Genomic DNA, 20,677 nt, shown 5'->3' with positions numbered 1-20,677 from the left:
CATTAACTGAGATGAAATGAGTAAATTGCTCACCATTTATTATCTCCACGAGGTGGGGAGGGGTGGTTTCTTCTGCCTCCAGGAGAACCAGATCTTCCAGATAAAAAGAGATTAAGATAAAAAAGACAGTTATGTAATTTTTTAGAAATTTTGGATTATTAATTGAAATGTAACCAAGGACGCACAAGGGATGGTTTGGGGTTGACATAGGCACCCCGAAATTATAGGAAATAGATTAGATTACCTATACCAAATATTAAAATTTCAACCCCGAAATGTCTTCAAAAAAAAGTTTGTAGCATGGTTTTACTAAATCATATTTGCGAAATTTAACACCAAAAATCGCGGGAGATGTGTTAACTTTTTAAATATTTTTAAAAACTTTTCTGGGGTAAAATATTTCCTCTCTCTCAAAGATGTATTATATTAAGATTTTAGATAAGAATTCTCCTTACAACCAATTGTCGGGATTTATCTATCTGACATAGTAGACACAGGTTTTGGAAATATTGTTAGTAAAATGTCTCTGATCTTATGGTAAAAACTCATCCTAATACATGAGAAAATTATATGATATAGTCAAAACACATAAACATCAGCAATCAACATTATAAACAAACCTAGGTCTTGAATAGGAAGAATGCGGTGGGCTTCTCCTACTACGAGATGGTGAACCAGACCTCCTTCGGGGGGATCTTTCACGAGAAGTGCCAGGGTAAGCATGTGGGGAAGCAGATCTTCTTGGGGACCTTCCAGGTGATGTTCTTGGAGATCTGTCATGCCTGGACCTAATATGCCAGAGAGTAAATTTTGGTTTAAATTGCTCATACATTTTCTTAATTTAAATACATAGGTAAAAACTTTGTCTATCAATCATGCTCAATAAATTGTATTAATAAAAAAGGATAAAAAAGGGAGAGAGAATGTCCAGAAATATGAACATACCCAAGTTATACAGTCTAAAGAATCTGTACAACTATAAACTGTTGTGACCTGTGATAACTTTCACGAGAATCATAATATCTGTCATCCTTGGAACTTTGTCTTCTATAATCATCCCCGTCTCTTGGACATGACCTTCTATAATCCATTCTTTCTCTGGAACCTCTGTAATCAAAGTAAATTCAGTGGGTGCATGGTTGGTTGGAGTTCTCAATTATAGTTTTACTGGAAGCTGGTTTTAGTTCACCCAAAGTTTAGCAAAATATGCATTGGTATGTATTTCCCTATAAACTTTAAACTTTTGGATTCTAACCATGAAAGTGGATTAAAATAGGACACCTGCCATACTCAAAACATAGGTTGAATCATAAAATAATTCTGACATCTGATGGAAATTAAATATATCCAGAAAATAATCCTTACCCAGGGACGTGGGGAGGAGGGGCAAAGGGGTGATTACCTCCCCTCTCTTAATAGCTTGGACGTCCTTGCATCTATGATATAAAGATTACCACCCAAAAAAAAAAAATTCATTTCCAATTTTTTTACTTCCCCCCCCCCCCAAAAAAAAAAAAATTCATTTCCAATTTTTTTACTTCCCCCCCCCCAAAAAAAAAAATGAGTTGTATTGCATATCTCTACATGAAAACACTATAGTCAACACAAAAACTAAACAACCCCTATCATAGTGAATAACAAATCTAACCTGTCAAAGTTGGTGAGAATTTGTACTGAATTTGTGTTTGGCTCCAGTGGAAGTGATGTTAAAGATCCTAAAAATGTAGCTGTTATTAAATCAAATTATGACTGGCTTAATCAGGCTAATTATTGCCGAGAGAGAGGGGACAATGGGCTGTTTATTACACTAGTCCCCAAAGTTTTAAAATAACTTTTTTTTTATTCGTTGTCTTAATAACTTTGGGGACTTTAGTGAATTTTAATTGGTTGGTTTTTTAACAACTAAACTTACGCTACAGAAGGGCTTATTTTATGTATCCTCATTGGGGATGTACATTAATACATTGGCAATTGTCTTTTCCCTTTAGATCCCTAAATTATTGTGAAAATGGATTGAGGCAGATAAAATGACATTCTCCTGGATAATCTCACACGAATTATGGTTCATGGTAGAATAACTCCAAGAAGTCCAAATAATACCATAGAATACAATCTCCTCTTAAGTAAGAATAAAGTTTCAAACTGGTTTCAAGTTTAAATCCTATTGCTTAAATAGCTATTATGAATGTTTTAGGGATGCAAACTTCCCCCATTTTTACTAGCACCTGCACAGCCACCCAATTAAGAGGGGATGTTCGTCCTAAACACACTATATTTGAAAAGATTTTTAAAGATGCTGATGAAGATAGAGGTCTGATTTTAGGTGTAGATTCCCCTACCATGGCATATCATAGTGTTGGCAGTCAGATCTTTGACTTCTGTTTAGACTTTCTTATTTTTTAAAGTTTTCAAATTTTTCTAGCTGGTTTCAAAGTCATTATTTTTACTTTAGATCAATGTTAAGGTATGTTTTGTTTATACTATATGTTTTGTACTTAAGGGCACATTTATCCTTGTTGAATTCTAAAACCTACTTTTTATTAAGAAGGCTTGAATACATAACTAACGTACAATATTTATGAATTTTCAAATATGTATACTAATACTTCTTTATACTTATTGAATGAAGTTTTGTAATATCACATGTTTGTTTGTTTACTAAGCTTACTCAGTCTTAGTTTCCTTATCTTTTTTACTTATTTATATTATGACTAACAATGCCAGGCTTATTTTTATTGTAAAAACAACGTTGCAGGGGTGTATATTTTCCAACCTAGTTGAATTATATAAACATATAAACGAAAACGAAAGAATTACCTGAATTGTTTCTTTTTGCAGACTTTAACATCTGTGATGCTTCCACCTGGTAAAGGAAATATTAAAGTTAGTTTTATGAATCAAAATGTAGATTTATTGGAATTTTAACAACATAAAATTCTAAAGCAACAAGGATGACAACATTCATAAGAAGCGAAGCACAAAAAACATCAATAGACGAGAGAACATGGAGAGCAGATTTAATATTCAGTTCTCATGAAAAAGAAAGACAATGAAAAAAAAATACTAAAACCAAATTGAAATTGGAGAAGACTCGAACCCGACACCTCCCCGATAACAAGTGGCACGCTATTGTTTACGCTAATGCCGCGAGTTTAATTGGTTATACCTTTAGCCTTTGTTTAACTTCAGACGGCACTAAATGTTTTGATAATCGTGCATGCTGAATTAGTTGTTCTTTACTTGGATGTATAGAGCACAAATCTCCCTAAAAAGATTTAAAATTAAGATATAGAACAATAGAAGATAAAAAAAAAATTGTCCCTATTACAGTGTGTGAAGTTGTTGTAGATAAACTGAACTGCAATTGTTCTCTCTTTCTAGGACGAGAAAATAATAATATTCAAAGAATTCTCAGCTGCTGATTTATTGCAGGGATCGGAAGCCTCACGTAAGCCGCGCATAAGCCTCAGTTTTAAACCTGCTTGTGAGCAGAAAAAAAAAATTAAGAAAGAAGGATTGTCTGCCAAAGAGCCGTTTTATACATCCAGCTGAATTTTATAGTGATAAAATCACGATTTCACTGAGGCTTACACGCGGCTTACGTGAGGCTTCCGATCCCTGATTTATTGTTGTTTAGAAGCCTATAGATGCTCCTGAGTGAATTCGGGGAGAAATTTAAAAAATTGAATGATTTTTTTCAATCCGATCAATTGTGACTGTTGAAATTTTTGAGAATATTTTAACTACTTAAATACACAATTTCCCTTTTCTCCGGTATTTTAAGTATAATTAGCAAAATATGAAATAATATAATATTCCTCAAATATTATAATTGCTTTCATGTTTTCTACTCTGGCGATGATGCTTTGTGTAAAATTAGAAAGCATTAATTGTTTTTGCAAAGCACAATGATTTGGAAAATTATCTGTTTTTATTGAAAATGATGCCATGATGTGTGAAACAGTGAAGATGATTTTTGACTTCCGAATTCTTTTAAATAAAAGTGAAGTCATTTTAAGGAGAAACCCTATATTTTTTGCTATGTAGCTGCTCTTTAAGTACAGTTTTTAAAGAAATACACAAGCAACACACAGTTTTAGTTTAATTTGAGTGTGATAATAGATTTATTAATCCTGATGTTCAGCAAGACACTTATCCATACAACTTAAAATGGAATTTCTAGCAGTTGAAGATTTTGTTTATATTTAGTAAAATATGATTCAATACCATATTATTTATAATTTTTTGATAGTATTATTTCCTGAAAGCTAGATTTATCCTAAAAAGTTCAATTATCTATAGCTGACTTAGTATAATAAATGGAAAAATTGAATATGTAATGTACCAAAATGTGTACAATTTCTAACCAATAATTTAGTTGGATTGTTTCTATACTGTTATCCTATTGGCACAGTTAAGGGATTGGGGATCTAGACTTTCTATGTTTATTAGTTTGCCGAAGAATTGCTAAGAAAAGTGTTTCTTTGCAGCTTATTAAATCTTATTTCAGTTCTTTGCTGCGACCTGTCAACTTTTATGGTGGTTACAGTGCAGGAGGTATCAATAGTGTCCATCCATGTTTTTGGCAATTACTATTGCAAAGCAATGTTTAAAAGTTTTCCCAGATTTTTATTTTTAAAAGCGAATCATTATGATGCTTCATGGCAAGATTTTATTACTGTGCCGATTTAAGAAATTATGTTGACATCTCAACAATGTACTCATATATGTAATTGCTTAAAGGGTGGGGGGGGGGGGGGGGGGTTTAATGCAACCATCTCGTAATCAATGTATAAATGGCACTTAGAATTCGAATTTCGATATAAAATTTTGCATGAGTAATCCTTGGTAGGTCTATTTTCCCTAAATCGAACAAAAAGTTGGAAAAGTAACGGCTAACGGCTGGCAGCTCAGCCGCTTAGTAATTTTTTGGCTTTTTTCTATAGAAATAAATCACGAAACCTCTCTCCACATAATGCTCTTTTCCGATCCAATTAAGTATTAAATTACGTGTTCTAGTTAGCAGATTTTCAAAGTGTTTGTAGGAGTTTTAGATTTTTAATAAGAACTTACTGTTTCAATTCTATGCAAGCAAAAATTCAACTGTGTCCATCCAGAAGCCAATTTATCCTAAAAAAACAAGTAAGTAAATTTCCTGATACTTCCAGTAATTGAAAATCCGATGAGAAATAGGCTATGGAAAAATTTCAGACATACAAACAGCTAAGAACATTGGCGGATTTTTCAATTTGAGCCGACAAACGTTTAGGATTTTAGAGATCCTTTAAGGAGCCCTAAAAAAGAAAAAAAGAAAAAATTATTGGTCTAAATTTAGCCAATAATTAGACCTGACATTGATTAAACGAAAAAACTTTTTATTTATACTTCTTTGGCAAATCTTTACCTGTATTTTGATTCTGCCACTCCTAGAAAACGCCCAGGCAACTCTGCCGATGTCATTTAGTTCTGGCGGGGCTGGTGGAATGTCCATTTTTACAGATTTTTTTTTTATATAATTGTTTACATATTATCAAAATCAAAACTCTGATCTAAGTTTAATAGGTATCTGAAATAGAAATGTAAATTTTCCTATTTACAAGAAAACAATCTATGAACGCCAACAGGAAATTGTATTTTCCAGTATGGCTTTGAAACCGATATATATCCGATGGATTAGGTTCTCATATTATTGTATTACATACAATTTTCCCCGAACATTGAAATAAGATAAATAAAATTATTAATACTAATTTTGTTAGCCCGGGCTTACGGCCTCTCGGGATTAGCAAAACAATTATAGATGTAAGAGATTTTTCCATCCTTATACTAAAGTAACAGGATGTTTGTCTGTTTGTTTGTCTGTGTGTCTGTACCGAAGGATCTCACTAACCGCTGAACCGATCGGGTTCTCCTTGACAGGGTAGATTCAGAAAGGTCCCGGGAAGGTTTTTAACTATTTTGGGGGAGAGTACCACCACCCTCCCAAGAGAAATAATAAAAAATCTAAATTTTTTTTTACGTTCTCAATTTTAAAAAGAAAGTTCAACTCAAACCTAAACGCCAAACGCAAATAGAAAGTATTTTAAATATAAAAAAAATTATTTAAAGTGCCACTAGAGGCCTCTAGGGGCGTAGCCGCTAGTATAAGATAAAGCAACTACAATTTTCACTAGTCTTAAAAATCACAAGATATGATGTCTATACAGTTTCAGTTTCAAGTATAATATTTAAGCATTTCTTCATGTGTTGATATAGTTGTCCTCTTGCTGTGAAACTTTTACCACAACCTTAACATGAGATACATAAAGTAAAGTTAACATGTTGTGGTACTTAAAAATACGTAAATTCTTTTAGTAAAATATCATTAATATATAGGTTAGTTAAGGGTACGACAGGGAGGGAGGGGTATTAGACTGTACATTTTACTGTCCCAAAACAGTTCTTAATTAAGTAATGCCTATAAAATCCTTATAATAAAGTAACAGGATCTCTGTGTATGTGTCTGTACCGTAGGATCTTGCTAACCGCTGAACCGATATGGTTCCCCTTTACAATGTAGCTTCTCATAGGTCTTAGGAGGGTTTATAACTCATTTGTGGGAGGGTACTATCACTCTCCTTAGACAATTCGCCTCTAGAAAAGAATTACCCCCTTCCAAAAGAAAATTAATTTTAAACAAGTAATTCCAAAAATTTTACGCTAGTTTTACCTAAAGTGTCACATTTATAGGGTCTATCACCAGTGTGGATGTTAAGATGGTCATTCAGTTTTGCCTGAGTCTCTATCTGTTTCCCGCATATTTCGCACGAAAACTAAAAAAAATAACCACTGAACCGAATTCTCCATTATGGAAAAGATTCAGATAGCTCCCGAGATGGTTTAAAGCTATTTAAGTCTTGAGGCTAATTAACTAACCTTCCTCACACAAATGCTAGGGGCGAAGCCAATGGATAGAAATAAGATCAATATTTAAAAGAGATGTCTATGATAAATATCAAAAATTCTAATTTTGACTATTCTTTTAATAATGATGATATTTAACAAAAGTTTTCATTCAAATCTAAAAATTCAGCAAAATATACAGATGGAAGATTTAAAGTTTAACTAATGTAACCGCCCAGTAAATACCATTTCCCCCTAATCGTGCGGACAGAAAAATTTAGTTATAGAGTAAGCTAACTTCTAAACAAGGGATGTAGTAAGTCCTTACAGACAGACATTGGTAGGGTATATAAGATACGCCATTAAAAAATAAATTAGTTTGTTAAAAACATTGTAATTTGTGTGTTTGATATTTACCTATAACCTAATTGGGGCGAGATTCTCCTTCGATTTCAAGTGATCATCTAGAGAATTCAAGGGCATATTCCGCTTATACTCTAACGCCCACTGATGGATATTAGGTTAAGTAACATCCAACAGACAAACAACCCTTTGATTGCACGACCTTTGTCTGAGAAAATACTATTTACCCCTTAATCGTACGGACAGAAAAAATCTGATTTATAAAGAAGCTTCGTTTCAAAACAAGTGAAATAGAGTAAAGCTTATATGAAAATAAGTCCTTGTGAATGACTAATGGACACACAGTAGTTTAGGGTATATACAGGGTGCGGCACATAAATCGAGACGTTTTTTAAACGGCCATAGCGTCAAAACTACTTGACCAATCATGACGTTTGACCCCACTATAAAAAGCTTAGGTAATGACCTTTAAGCACAAAAAAAATCTTTGGACGAAGATGGACGTGTACACCGAGCTGGACGCGCATATGTACAACAAGGCAGATTCCAAATGCGCCGGTGGTTTAATCTGGATTCTCGACTAGGGCCCACTTAATCTGACCTCAGCCCATCTGTAGGTGAGGTAGAGTTATGCAACTTGCTGGGGATATTGTTAGATACATAAATAAGACACTAGAAAAGACTAGAGTGCTCTATCTGAAATGGCTTGGCCGTAGTACTCCAGCAAAGTGAAACGGGGCAGATTTTGAGATGTAAAAAAGGTCAAAAACCGTAAAAATTTGTGAAAATTTCTCGGTTCTTGACTTCAGGGACCCATATTGAACTTTAAAACTCATTTTAGACTATGGGTTGCAATGACAACCCTAGCTGAAACTTCATGCCATTTCTAAAAAGGTAAAGAACGTCGTTCCAGCTCAACTGTGGTCCAAATAAGAGCCAACGTGTCTAAGGGTAGCTTGAAAGTTGGGCGAATTTGGATCCTGCGGTTACTCAGGTCTTAAGGAAATGTGGCCTCCCAGCAGCCCGATCTTAATACAATGGACTTTTGGGCCTGGGGCTACTTTGAAGCATGCACCAATAGACGTGCCCATACCACAAAGACCTCACACATTGCCACTATCAAGGAGAACTACGCCAGCTTGGACAGATACATTTTGACCTGGACCTGCCGGCGGTTGAGGGGGCGGGTAGAGGCGGTGATTGAGGTTGGCGGCCATTTTATTGAATAATCTAATAGTCTTATACCCATTCTGCCTCTCAGTTTTTGAAATTCAATAAAATCTTTAAAATTGACGATTTTATGTTCATTTGTTTAAAAATTAGAATTTGTCTCGATTTATGTGCCGCACCCTGTAAAGGGTGTGCAAAAAAATGCGGACATTTTTAAAATTGAAATTGCGCTGCTTGTGTTAATAGTAGAAAATGTTACGCATATCGTTAGAACCGCTAGGAAGTCTATTTTTTGGAAATATAAGAATGATTCCTCTGCTACGTATAGTTACGGAGCTACGTGTTAAAATGTCCCAACTGGTGTAAAACTTGACTTGCAAGTAAATCATTAAAGATTAAATTAAAGGGTATGTAAATAAAAATACGTACATTTTTAAAATTCTAATTGCTCGGCTTGTGTTAATGGTAGAAAAATGTTTTGCATACCTATGGAATCGCTATAAACTCTATTTTTTGGAAATATAAGAACCATTCATGTGCTACGTATAATTTATGAGCTATGTGGTAGAATCTCCCAACTGACTTAAAACTAAAAAAAAAAATTTTTCCACTTTTATCACATTTATCAATACATCTCCTAAACTAAAAATTGCACAAAAATCATACTTATATTTCCAAAAAATAGAGCTTATGACGGTTCTAACGATATACATAGCATTTTTCTACTATTCACACAAGCCGAGCAGTTTGAATTTTAAAAATGTCTGCATTTTTGCACACCCTTTTTTTATCTTTAATGATTTACTCGCAAGTCAAGGTTTATGTCAGTTGGGACATTTTACCACATTGCTCCTTAACTATACGTAGCAGAGGAATCATTCTTATATTTCCAAAAATAGACTTCCTAACGGTTCTAACGATATGCGTAACATTTTTCTACTATTAATACAAGCCGCGCAATTTGAATTTTAAAAAGATACATATTTTTTTTATATACTTTAATCTTTAATGATTTACTCGCAAGTCAAGTTTTAAGGCAGTTGGGACATTTTACCACATCGCTCCTAAACTATACGTAGCACAGGAATCGTTTTTATATTTCCAAAAAATAGACTTCCTAACGGTTCTAACGATATGCGTAACATTTTTCTACTATTAACACAAGCAGCGCAATTTTAATTTTAAAAATGTCCGCATTTTTTTTTGCACACCCTTTAAGATACGCTATTCAAAAAATAAATATTTTTAAAAGGAGAAGTCCTAAATGTGAATGCTAATGAGTGGAGCCTGTTTATGGGCAAAAGCATTCCACCTACTCTAACAATTTGTGTCGTGCACCTGACATAGCAGCAGTAGGAACCATTTTCACATCTTTAGTCTTGACGCGGTGTCGGGCCGATTTTCAAACCTATTAACTCCACGACAACGAGCAGATTGTTGACTGTTGAGCCACGGTCGCCGCGGGCTGTGCGTTTGTTATACCTTAGGGTTGTGTTTTGTTTTGTGATATTTGAGGCTGTCTTTTGTTTTAAGAGATATGTCACATATTTCACAGTAAAATGAACCAATGTTGTGCACTTGCGCCATATGATCCTAAATAAAAAATCATGATAGTCTTCTTCATAGTAATCCTTGTAAAACTTAACTTCTACTTCGTCTATAGGACGACTGCAATTTATCAAAATAGTTGTCCATGAAATTTTATTTTGGAATTCATTCAATTAAATCTAAGGTGGATTCGTAAAAAATTCTTTACCTCACTAAAATTACCTAGTAAGGCTCGCTAAAAATTTAGAGGGGATAATTTTGCCTCACTATTTTGGTGAGGCAGTGAGCCAAAAAGGTTTTTTAGAAATTCACCTCTGCAAAATCGATTAGTAGAAGAAAAATGTATGTAGGTTGCTAACATGGAACTCATTTATTCATCAGTTCATTGATCCAGTATGAAGGGAGGGGATGGAAGGGAAGAATAGTTATTTAAGCCCACTGGGAGTTTTACTTTTTTGAGAACATGAAAATCTGGTGTAAGATCCAAGTAAAAATATATCCATTAGTAGGAAAAATCTAACAAATCTAACCTTTAAAGCAGATCTTCTTTTAAATGTTAGATCACACTTGAAACAATTATATTCCTTCTTTACATCAGGATAACTTCTAATTGCTAAGCCAGCATAAGCTTCGTGCACTTCCTTTTGGTGCTCAAAAAGTCTTAAAAATATCAAAATCAATTTTAAGCAAATCTACAATGCAAGTAAAACATTTCTGTCTTTATGTATGAATTAGTGCTGACGATCCTTTTAAAAAGCAAAGATTTATTTTAATTAGGTTCGGTCCGTCCGGTCAGATTGTTTAGCTCTTTTCCGTAAATTTTGGGCCTTGCATGGTTAGACTCCAGTAATTTATTTGAAATAAGGGGAGGGGGCGCTTTAAACGGTGCATATATGTAAATGAGTAAAAGCACCGATTTTTTGCAGAATCTTTGGTTCATGGAAAGAAAACGAAGTAGCGGGTTTTGTTTCGGTTTTCTCTTGTTTCTAGATCCTGCGGAGGGCTCTATCCCTGCAGTGCAATCATTAACATTTACCTAACCTTTCCTAAATAACCTATTAAAAGCTACTGTAAAAATACGATGAGACCCACTACTTCGTTTTCTCTCCATGATCCGAATCTTTTTTCTATTAGACCCAATTTTTAAAGGGCTTTCTATATTTTATCTAAATAATTGTTTTGCTTGTTCTGAACATTATTAAAAAGTATACGGAACACACTTTAATTTTACCTTGTTTTACTTCTAAATTGTTGGTCACAAATGTCACATTTATGTTTTAAACCTAAAAAGAAAACATAAATTCTTTTATAACTATTTTGCCTTTGCAATTAATCATACACTTTTTTATCAGAGCTGTGAACTTTGATAAATTATTTTCTCTTACAAGCATTTTATTCGATTCTGAATCTTATATCTAATAATCTCTTTATTTTCTAAAATACTTCTAATCTTACTGTAAAATAGTGTATTTTATTATTTAATTGTAAAAAAAAAGATTATTCTAAGTTGGGAGGTTAATGCAACTATCTCGTAATCAATGCGCAAATGGCACTTAGAATCCGTATATCGTTATGAAACTTGGCATGGGTAATCTTTTGTAGGTCTATTTTCACTAAATCGAACAAAAAAATCGGATTCTTAGTGCCATTTGCGCATTGATTACGAGATTGCTCCATTAACCCCCCCCCCCCCTGTTTTTATTTTAATTATCTTAACAGTTGTTACTTTGTTATTAGTAGCGAAGCTACTCTATAATTCACAATGTCCGTCCGTCCGTCTGTCCGTCTGTCCGTCCGTCCGTCCGTCTGTCCGTCCGTAATTAATGAATTGGGGGAAACGTGATTTTCTCGGCTCTTATAAAAGATAGAGAACTGAAATTTTTTGACAACATTCCCATCATTAAGGAGCACAATTAACTATAAAACATCAATGGTGGTCGGACTGCTTTTTAGCAGGTTTTAGGCTATTTTTTATATTTTTCAAATTTTCCTCATATCTTTGGTGTTTATGGTCCGATTTTCGAAATTTTTTCAGTTAAAGATATCAAAATTAAATTTCCCGTCACTTGAAGAAAACAACAATGACGGTCAGACTGCCTTTTTGCAGGTTTTTGGCTATTTTTATAATTTTCACATTTCCCCCCATATCTTTGGTGTTTATGGTCCGATTTTCGAAATTTTTTCAGTTAAAGATATCAAAATTAAATTTCCTGTCGTTTGAAGAAAACAACAATGACAGTCAGACTGCCTTTTTGCAGGTTTTAGGCTATTTTTTATATTTTTCAAATTTTCCCCCATATCTTTGGTGTTTATGGTCCGATTTTCGAAATTTTTTCAGTTAAAGATATCAAAATTAAATTTCCCGTCATTTGAAGAAAACAACAATGACGGTCAGACTGCCTTTTTGCAGGTTTTTGGCTATTTTTATATTTTTCACATTTCCCCCATATCTTTGGTGTTTATGGTCCGATTTTCAAAATTTTTTCAGTTAAAGTTATCATAACAAATTTCCCGTCATTTGAGGAAACAACAATGACGGTCAGACTGCCTTTTTGCAGGTTTTTGGCTATTTTTATATTTTTCACATTTTTACCCATATCTTTGGTGTTTATAGTCCAATTTTCATAAATTTTTCAGTTAAAGATATTAAAATTAAATTTCTGGCGTTTTAAGAAAAGAAACAATGGCGGCAGGTTTTTGGCTATTTTTATATGTTGATATATTTCCCCATATCTTTGGCATTTTTGGTCCAATTTTAAAACTTTTTTGCATTAACAGTTTCAAAATACTTTTTCCCATTGTTATGTGCATCTAGTATGTAATTTACTTTAACCATCTTCATCATACAAAATAAAACAAGGTTTCATGTTTATTTTCTCCAATAAATCTATTATTAATTTTAATAAATAAACTTTTAATCTACTTCTATGTATTCCCATCCACAATTTTGTGCTTCGCTACTTATGGATGTTGTCATCCTTGTTACTTTACTATTATGGATGTAGAATATATGTGGATATAACAGTTGAAAAATTGTCGTCAATTCAGCTTGCAAACATGGGACTCTTTATTGGCCAGTTTGTTCATCCAGTTATGGGAGAAGATGGGGTAGAGGGAGTTGAATGGGGGAATCATTATTTTATCCCGCTGCAAGTTTCACTTATAAGAGAACATGAAAATTTGGTGTAATATCCAAGAAATAATGTATCTATTTTTGTTATTAGTGTACATTTCTCTGACTTTATAATATTACTACCTGGCTTATCCCCAAGATGATATTTCCGCATGTGTCTCTTCAGGTTATCAGCTCTTGTAAAATTAAGATTGCATGTATCACATCTAAGTTGTGGTTGTGTAACGCTAGCAGCTGTTGAGTGGTGGGCAACTCTTTCATGACGCAGTAAGTTCTAAAATATCATAATCTTGAAATGAAAATTTCTATTATATACATAACATTCAAATGGTTAAAAACCTAGTAATTGTCCTGGTTATCTAGAGGACAACAAAAAGAAGAATGATTACTTTCCCAAGAATCTTGAGGGATAGGACAATAGACAAAATATTGGTGTACATATCAACAATAAATTATATTTTATTAACAAATTTACCCCATTTGCAAATTATTATTCGCCGAATGGTTTGGATTTAATCAAAGTATTTTAACCAAAGAATGAAAGGGAATTAATATTTACAAAACTTTGAAAAATTCAAAGTCAAAATTATCCCCCCAACTTTTATTATCTTGCTATTGACTTATCCTTGTATCTGTGGAAGTACCTGAAACCATTTAAACCATTTGCCGCACTGGTGACACTGAATTCTTTCTAATTTTGCTGGTTTGGAACTCTTCTTAGGTCTAAACTGTAAGGAAACATTTACTACTCTATAAGGTACAATGCAGTTTGACTGTCCATCTGTTATTCACGCGTAACATCACAAAAAGAATTTTATTCATATTAAGGATCAATGATAGAATTAATTTGTTAAAAGAAGATTTTGATAATTTTCCTCAACGTGCCTTGTTGAACACTATTTTCAAAATGAATTATAAATAAGGGAGGGGTTGATTTTTTTTGTTTATTAGTATCTTTATGTTAGTTAGGTTTGTTAAATTGTATACTGGCCAACCCCCAGGTATTGGAAAGATTCCAGTGCTCCATAGGTGAGGGAAAGCACCAAAATTTCTATGACAACTAAAGATTTATTTCATATGAATTTAAGATAGTTTTTCTATTCTTACTACTTTTAGAGGTTTTCAAACACAAAATACTGTAATAGAAGGAGGCGGACATACGAAACCTAACTGTTGTTATAAAGATTCGCTTTTATTCACCTTTAACATATGTTGAATTCTGTGGTGTCTGTTCAAGTTACTTTTGACAGTAAAGGTTTTATCACAGGTTTCACATTTAAATGAGGGCGGGCCACCATGTTCTAAATTCCTGAAATTTTACAGTAATTACAGAAATAATCAATACTTAGTAGGTTAACAATTAAAAGTTTATCATGTGCAGTGGAACGGGAGGAGATCATATCTCAAAAAAATCTTTTAAACACACAATTTTAGACGGAAATCTAATTTTGAAGTAGGAAAACTAAAAGCTAAAAGAATAAATTATGTACCAAAGTAACAAAAATCTTACCAATGTTTTTTTAAAAGTTTTTTTGATGCAAAACTGTTTCCACATAAATCACAAGTTGTTATATCATCTAAAAAGAATATTCTTTTTAAAATTTTTAAAAAAGCGAAAAAAGCAAATGTTTATCTATGATTGCAAAAATAAAGAAAGTTAAAAATACCGTTTGTTTTATTTTTATTTTTTCTCTTTAATCCATTTTTCTGTGTTATTTTCTTAGGATTTACAAACAGGGGAGGATAATCTATTTCTATTGAATCGTCTTGTTTATTAATTAAAATTTCTCCTTCCTAAAAGTATCAAATTATTAAAATTTTGTGCTAACATAACATACAATTTCAGACGTTTGGCTGATAGCAGCCTTTAAAGTTAATAGATTTTTGGATATAATTAATACCAGCAACTCATCCGAATATTCGAATTAAAATATAATCAAAAAATTTCAAACATTTGATTGAAATAAATTCAACAATAGTATTTTTTTCTTACCTCTTTTATTTGGTCAACATTGTCTTGAAATATATCAACATGATTAAAATCATTTTCTGTATTTTTTTTGTCTATTTCTTCATATGCATTGGATATTTCAGATTTAATTTGGGTTTGATCTGCAAAGAAAATGTAGAATTATATTAACATCTATAGGATTAAAGATTATTTAAATTCAGTGAGAGTGAAAAGTAATCTATTCGATGACTACTTTAGTACTTATACTTCCAAATACTAAGAAACTAGTGCCAAACATACAGGAATATAAACAGGAAAATGTCTAAATCTCAGGGAATGAATAATTTAATTTACAGAAGAGGTAATATTGTTTATGTAATTTACGTTCATTGTCTTATCCCTTAAGATCCCTGCTGATTCCTTAGCTCTAATTTTTATAGTTGCTATCATCCAAAATAGATATTTATTTAAATTCAAATAAAATACAACAATATAACATTACCCTCTTTTAATTTTATCTTTACTGGTTGTTGGATAAATTTTCCTTGTCCCCAAATCAAATCACTAAAAAACATTTATATTATCTTATTTATGCAAGTTATATTTGTCAATATAAGGTGTAATATAGCCAGCATAACAACTTTTATTTATTTTCATGGGGTCAGTATTTTCATTGTATGTATGTTAAAGCTAAATTTACAACAACTTTTGTGAAAGTATCATATCGCACATTTGAAAACTAGAACGGTGATTTTTATAACGTGTAGGCAAGAATGTGGTATCAGAGGTTTCTGATGAACTATCTAAAACTATTTGATAAATAACTTTAAACATATTCCATTAATATAAAGAAGTAAAGTTGTTTGTCCATTAAGGTTACACTAAGCACTAAACTAATTAAGCTCTTAATTTTAGGTTAGCTAAATATAGACCCTTGGATTCATTTAGACTTATGTCTTGATTTGTTATTAGGCTATTTTCTACTTCATCCCTAACCCTTTAAATATGATAGCTAGTATACCTTAATAGCAATCCGTCGGCTTCCTTGTAAAGTTTTGATAATGCTTCATCTAGTGAATTCAAAGTAACCTAAAACAAACAAGAAAGTCTATTCAACGTCTCTATAAACAATATGTGAGACCCCACCTGGAATTTGCAAGTGTTGCCTGGTCTCCCTGGTTGGCAACAGACATAGCAGCTATTGAAAATGTTTAAGTTAAAGTAATAAATAAATATGATCTCTGGAATGAACAATAAAAGTTACCCTGAAAAGCTAAAAGAACTAAATATTTGGAGCCTTGAGAAAAGAAGAGTTATGTTTGACATTATTCAGATGTATAAAATTACTCATAAAATAGGTGATATAAATTGCAGTGTCCAGTATACAGGTTCTAACAGGTCTGGTGTAGACACCTCGTAACATAGTAAAAGAAAGAAGTAACCTGGAACTAAGAAAAACTTTCTTTACTGTACGAGTAGCAGATACTTGGAACAAAATCCCAAGTGATATGAAAAACATTTTACCAGAGCACAAGTTTAAAAAGAGTTTACGAGAAACTGAAATCTTCGCCAGAGCCTTACACAGAGGACACTGAAGATAATATCTACAAGTATACCCAAGTAAGTAACAATGGCTGATAAAATTATACTCCTCCAAATTATAAAAATAAAATCTGAGCTTGAGAAAAATTAGGAAGGATGGGATATTAGATCTATATTGACAAGATATACAAATAAACCAAAATTGCCAATTGTATCAAATATCCTTTTCATGAGTTTATGAATACTAATTGTTAGGACAAAAAGGTACACATCTATAAGCGAGGTATCTTTGTAATCGCGCCCAAAATGTAAGAATGTCCTGAAACAATATCCTGTATTCAAGCAATTTGCTTTACTTATCCTTCACGCTTATTTTTACCTGGGGTAAAATTATTGAATCTGTGTTAATATCTGTCAAACAAGGAATCCATTCTAATATCATTATTCTGTGAATTTGTGTTTCTCCATCCATGCAAAGGACCGTAACATCGGTGAATAATCCTTCTCTCTAAAACACGTTAAAACGTTGGAGCTACAATTATTATTAAAACAATATGTCTTATTCCTTATAAATATAACAAAAACAAGTATTTTAATACATAACAAGTAAATACTTATCTTTCTTAAATGCAAAATTTATAATCAAATTGTCCTTCAATTAAGTTCATTCAGATATAAATTAACGAATGGTAAGTATTTCTTTAAAATTATTTTGTCTGGACTATGTTGTGTGTGTGCAAGGCGATTGGAGAATTCTTTGCGGTAGTGTTTTTACCAGTTAAAAAGAATAATGTACAAAATATGTGTGACGTTCGTGCGCACTATTTTCTTTAAGTGTGTACTAACAGAATGATTTACAAGCCAATCTAAAAACTAAGTAGCTAAGGTGTTATAAATTACTTGATATTCAAGCCATGATTTTCTGCAGTTTACATCTTTATCGTTCATTTTGAAGATCTGAAAATAAACCAGTTTTCAAATTACCTATTTAGTTGAAAATACCACTTGTTCAGTTATATCAAAGGTAAATTATATATATATATTTCGGCTGTATGTATAGCTTATAAACAAAATGATGACAACACCCATAAGTAGCGAAGCCCAAAAAACAAAGATTAGAAAAGGAACAAGGTTAATCAAGCCATGAAAAAAAAGTAAGAAAGATAAAGAAAGTTTTCTCTTTCCCTCTTATCTTGCTATCTTACACAAAACTGAGTCGAGATAAAGTTGCGCTGTAGTAGTGTACTTTTTCTAAATATATATGGGGACCCAAGCTATGATCAGCTTTAATATTGTATTTAGCAGCGTTTAATCAATACACTTTCTAAATATATATGGAGACCAAAACTATGATCAGCTTTAATATTGTATTTAGCAGCGTTTAATCTTATCTATCAGTGTTTTTTTAAACTTCAAGTTTCCTTAATATTGTAAAATATTTATATTTTTTTCTTTATTATCAAATTCAAAGTTTGGAATTGGGTATTTTTGAATTAATAAATGAATGGAAATTTTCTGTTATATTTTGCAATGAATGTGTTATTTGTACTTTTGTCATTTTTTACCTTAGTTGTATATGAAATTCATCTTTTATACTATTCTATTCTTATTATATTTTCAGATTTGTTTTAGATTTTATTTGAAAGTTTTCAATATACTTGAGAAATACCATATAAAAATGTAAATAAACAATGCGCAAATGCCGCGTTATTATACTTTTCAAAGACGACATTTTTAGAAAAGAAATACACAATTTTCTCTACATATTTAGTCCTCTAGGACTGTGTAGATAAACCAGATATCTTATGCTTTAAGACGTAAAGATTAAATTGATTAATATTCCCAATGATGATATGCAAACTTACCCTTGAAATAATGGTTTAAAACTATGGACACCAAACAACCTAAATTAAGGTAGCCTTGTTGGATATTTAGGCGGGGCATTTTGTCAAGGTAGAAAACGTTCGTGTACCAGAAAATAGTTTACGACCAATCAGCTGATTTCTGTCGTCCAAGAAAATCCGCGAGCAACACTACAAGAGGAGGGGGAAAAAATCCACGAAATGAAATTGTTTGTAAAAGAGGAAAGACACTGACAGAAGGGTTGAGTAGGGGGAAATGTCAAGGCATGAAAAAAGTTTGTTACAAAAGTAATAATTGTTAATCATGCAATGCTTTTAGTTAGTTGGTTTCTTTCATGGTTAATATATATTATATACGTGGTTTTATTTAAAAGTAACCTATTTTTTCTTTGCTGTATTTTACGATCTTGGAAAATGCAGGTTGTAAATTTAAAAGAAGCTTTCTACATATGTTGTAGTGGATTAAGGCTATTTTCTGACTTCATAGAGCAGGAAAATAGTACGTATATGAAAAATAAATGTCCGTACTTTTTTACTTTCTAAAATCATTCAAAAATCACGTAGAGACAAGCAAACTGATGTCCAAAGTAGTAAAGCAATGACAAATATTTTGGAGTTCTTTAGTCATTTAGGTAAAAACTTTAAACAGCAAAATATTAAATTTTTATAAAACATAGAAAGATATTAACTTTTACCTAATATAAACATATATTTAAACAAAACTAACTACCTATATAGGAATTCTTAAAAAAAAACTTTTTAATTTACCTTATAATTAGTCAAATTCCGTACTACCCCGACTTGTTTTACAACAATTTTTCCCAGTTATAGAGTAGCTACGCTGCTAAATGAAATGTGAAGTATTTGCACGAGAGGAGAAGAAACGCTTGAGTTTAGGTTCATTGAGTTTATCTTTGTATGTTCGCACGTAACACATATGTCTGTGTATGTTTTTGTTCATTTAAAGGACAATCCGGTCCACAAGTAAGTAGCGCAGCAATAAAATGGAAAAGAATCTAAATAATAAATAAAACTGAGGTGGACTTTAGAAAAAAATTTAGGTCGCTTAGTGAGGCAAAGTTATCTTTGAAAAAAATCCTCCAAAATCACATTAAAATCTACAAAAATCAATCAAAATCTTTTATGATTTCATTCAATTTGGTAGATTTTTTTAGTATTTTGGAGGATTTTTCACAAAAATAATTTTGCCTCACTAATAATTTTGTCTCACTAAGCGACCCTAACTTTTTAAAAAGAATCCACCTCTGATACAGGTACTAAATATGGCAAATTTTAAGTAGATAACATGCGACTAGTGAATTATTGATTCTTAAATTAATGAAATCCAGTCTATCTATAGTTAGGAAGTTCGTGTCACAGTCTTTTCAAACATTTTTCATATAGACAGTAGCTGCGCTATTTCATGTTGTGTATGTTCAATTTATACTTTGACGTCAATATATTGTCGCGACAGGTCATGTTCAGTGTCAGTATATTGTTTACCTTTACTACAGCTGTGAGTTTTTTTTTAAGTGATGCTTTTCTATAGTTAGGTTCTCATGTATGTCCGTCCGAACGTAACGGATAGCTCTTGCTTGTCGATAATTTAGGCATGTTAAAGTTCAGGGTGACCACTATGTACGTTATGTTCAATATGTTCATATTGAACACCATTTTTAGGTTTATTGGTACGTTTTTGTTCGTTATTGATTTTTGTGTACAATATGAACATTTCAGTATACGTTATTGTACGTTTTTCTGTAATATATGGTTAGTATTAGTAATCATTAATGTTATTGTATTTCTTAAAAACTATTTTTTTAAAATTTCTGCGCGCTTCGCGCGCCATTTTACCAATTTATCCCGGGATCTATGACGTCATTGTGAAGCTCTGTAAAGAAAAACTCAATCAAGTATTTCACTAAATATCAAAAAAAATCCTCTAAACTAATTGTAATTGCAAACCTTACCAGGGCATATGAGAAGTTACACTTTCAAGCAGGGTGCCGGAGCCGTATAATTTTGATGCGGCTCCGGCTCCTACCTTAAAATTAATATATCAATTTTTTTCATTATTGAATTTATTAAATTAAAATAAATAATATAAAATATTTTGCTTTTATTTGATTAAAGCTATATAAAAGTAGAAGGATGTGTGTCTATTTGTTAAGTAACAATAGTTTATCAGTTTATTATATGGAAATAGACCGTTGCCAAATTATAATA

The 20,677-nt window shown here is 32.1% G+C and overlaps 2 protein-coding genes across 10 annotated transcripts in view; both read right to left on the bottom strand.

Moving 5' to 3' along the window:
* Positions 1-5,591, bottom strand: part of LOC145323846 (uncharacterized) — a 33,236-nt gene extending 27,645 nt beyond the window's left edge. For 3 of the 8 annotated variants that reach the window (XR_013881119.1, XM_080166415.1, XM_080166417.1), the window contains exons 1-8: positions 5,405-5,589; positions 5,074-5,130; positions 3,167-3,265; positions 2,818-2,863; positions 1,649-1,715; positions 994-1,107; positions 621-788; positions 34-93 (exon numbers count right to left, since the gene is read on the bottom strand). Coding sequence is in view for 7 of the 8 variants with exons in the window: in XM_080166415.1 (XP_080022541.1) it covers positions 34-93; positions 621-788; positions 994-1,107; positions 1,649-1,715; positions 2,818-2,863; positions 3,167-3,265; positions 5,074-5,130; positions 5,405-5,491 (698 nt within the window). In the remaining variant the exon portion in view is untranslated. Of the gene's footprint in view, positions 1-33; positions 94-620; positions 789-993; positions 1,108-1,648; positions 1,716-2,616; positions 2,679-2,817; positions 2,864-3,166; positions 3,266-5,073; positions 5,131-5,404 lie in introns of those variants that run through there. The other 5 variants (XM_080166418.1, XM_080166416.1, XM_080166420.1 and 2 more) reach the window with 3 other exon arrangements.
* Positions 5,566-17,542, bottom strand: LOC145323847 (uncharacterized). Of its 2 annotated transcripts, XM_080166423.1 has the most exons (15): positions 17,490-17,542; positions 16,969-17,097; positions 16,069-16,136; positions 15,550-15,611; positions 15,090-15,208; positions 14,764-14,890; positions 14,607-14,673; positions 14,297-14,405; positions 13,741-13,824; positions 13,220-13,370; positions 11,195-11,246; positions 10,494-10,623; positions 9,898-10,008; positions 6,710-6,812; positions 5,566-6,287 (listed from the first exon to the last, which is right to left on the bottom strand). In XM_080166423.1, exons 1-15 carry the CDS (start codon positions 17,535-17,537, stop codon positions 6,199-6,201), a joined length of 1,449 nt encoding a protein of 482 aa, XP_080022549.1. In that variant the 5' UTR covers positions 17,538-17,542; the 3' UTR covers positions 5,566-6,198. The 2 variants fall into 2 exon arrangements, with proteins under 2 accessions (XP_080022549.1, XP_080022550.1); XM_080166424.1 differs by lacking the exons at positions 5,566-6,287; positions 6,710-6,812 and adding an exon at positions 7,317-7,453.
* Between the last annotated feature and the right edge of the window lie 3,135 nt (positions 17,543-20,677).

Source organism: Acartia tonsa, chromosome 7 (genome assembly GCF_053477335.1).
Source record: "Acartia tonsa isolate MP-2025a chromosome 7, ASM5347733v1, whole genome shotgun sequence".
NCBI classification, from domain to species: domain Eukaryota; kingdom Metazoa; phylum Arthropoda; class Copepoda; order Calanoida; family Acartiidae; genus Acartia; species Acartia tonsa.
Note: the sequence above shows the minus strand (reverse complement) of the source record. Positions and strands in the feature narration are given on the sequence as shown.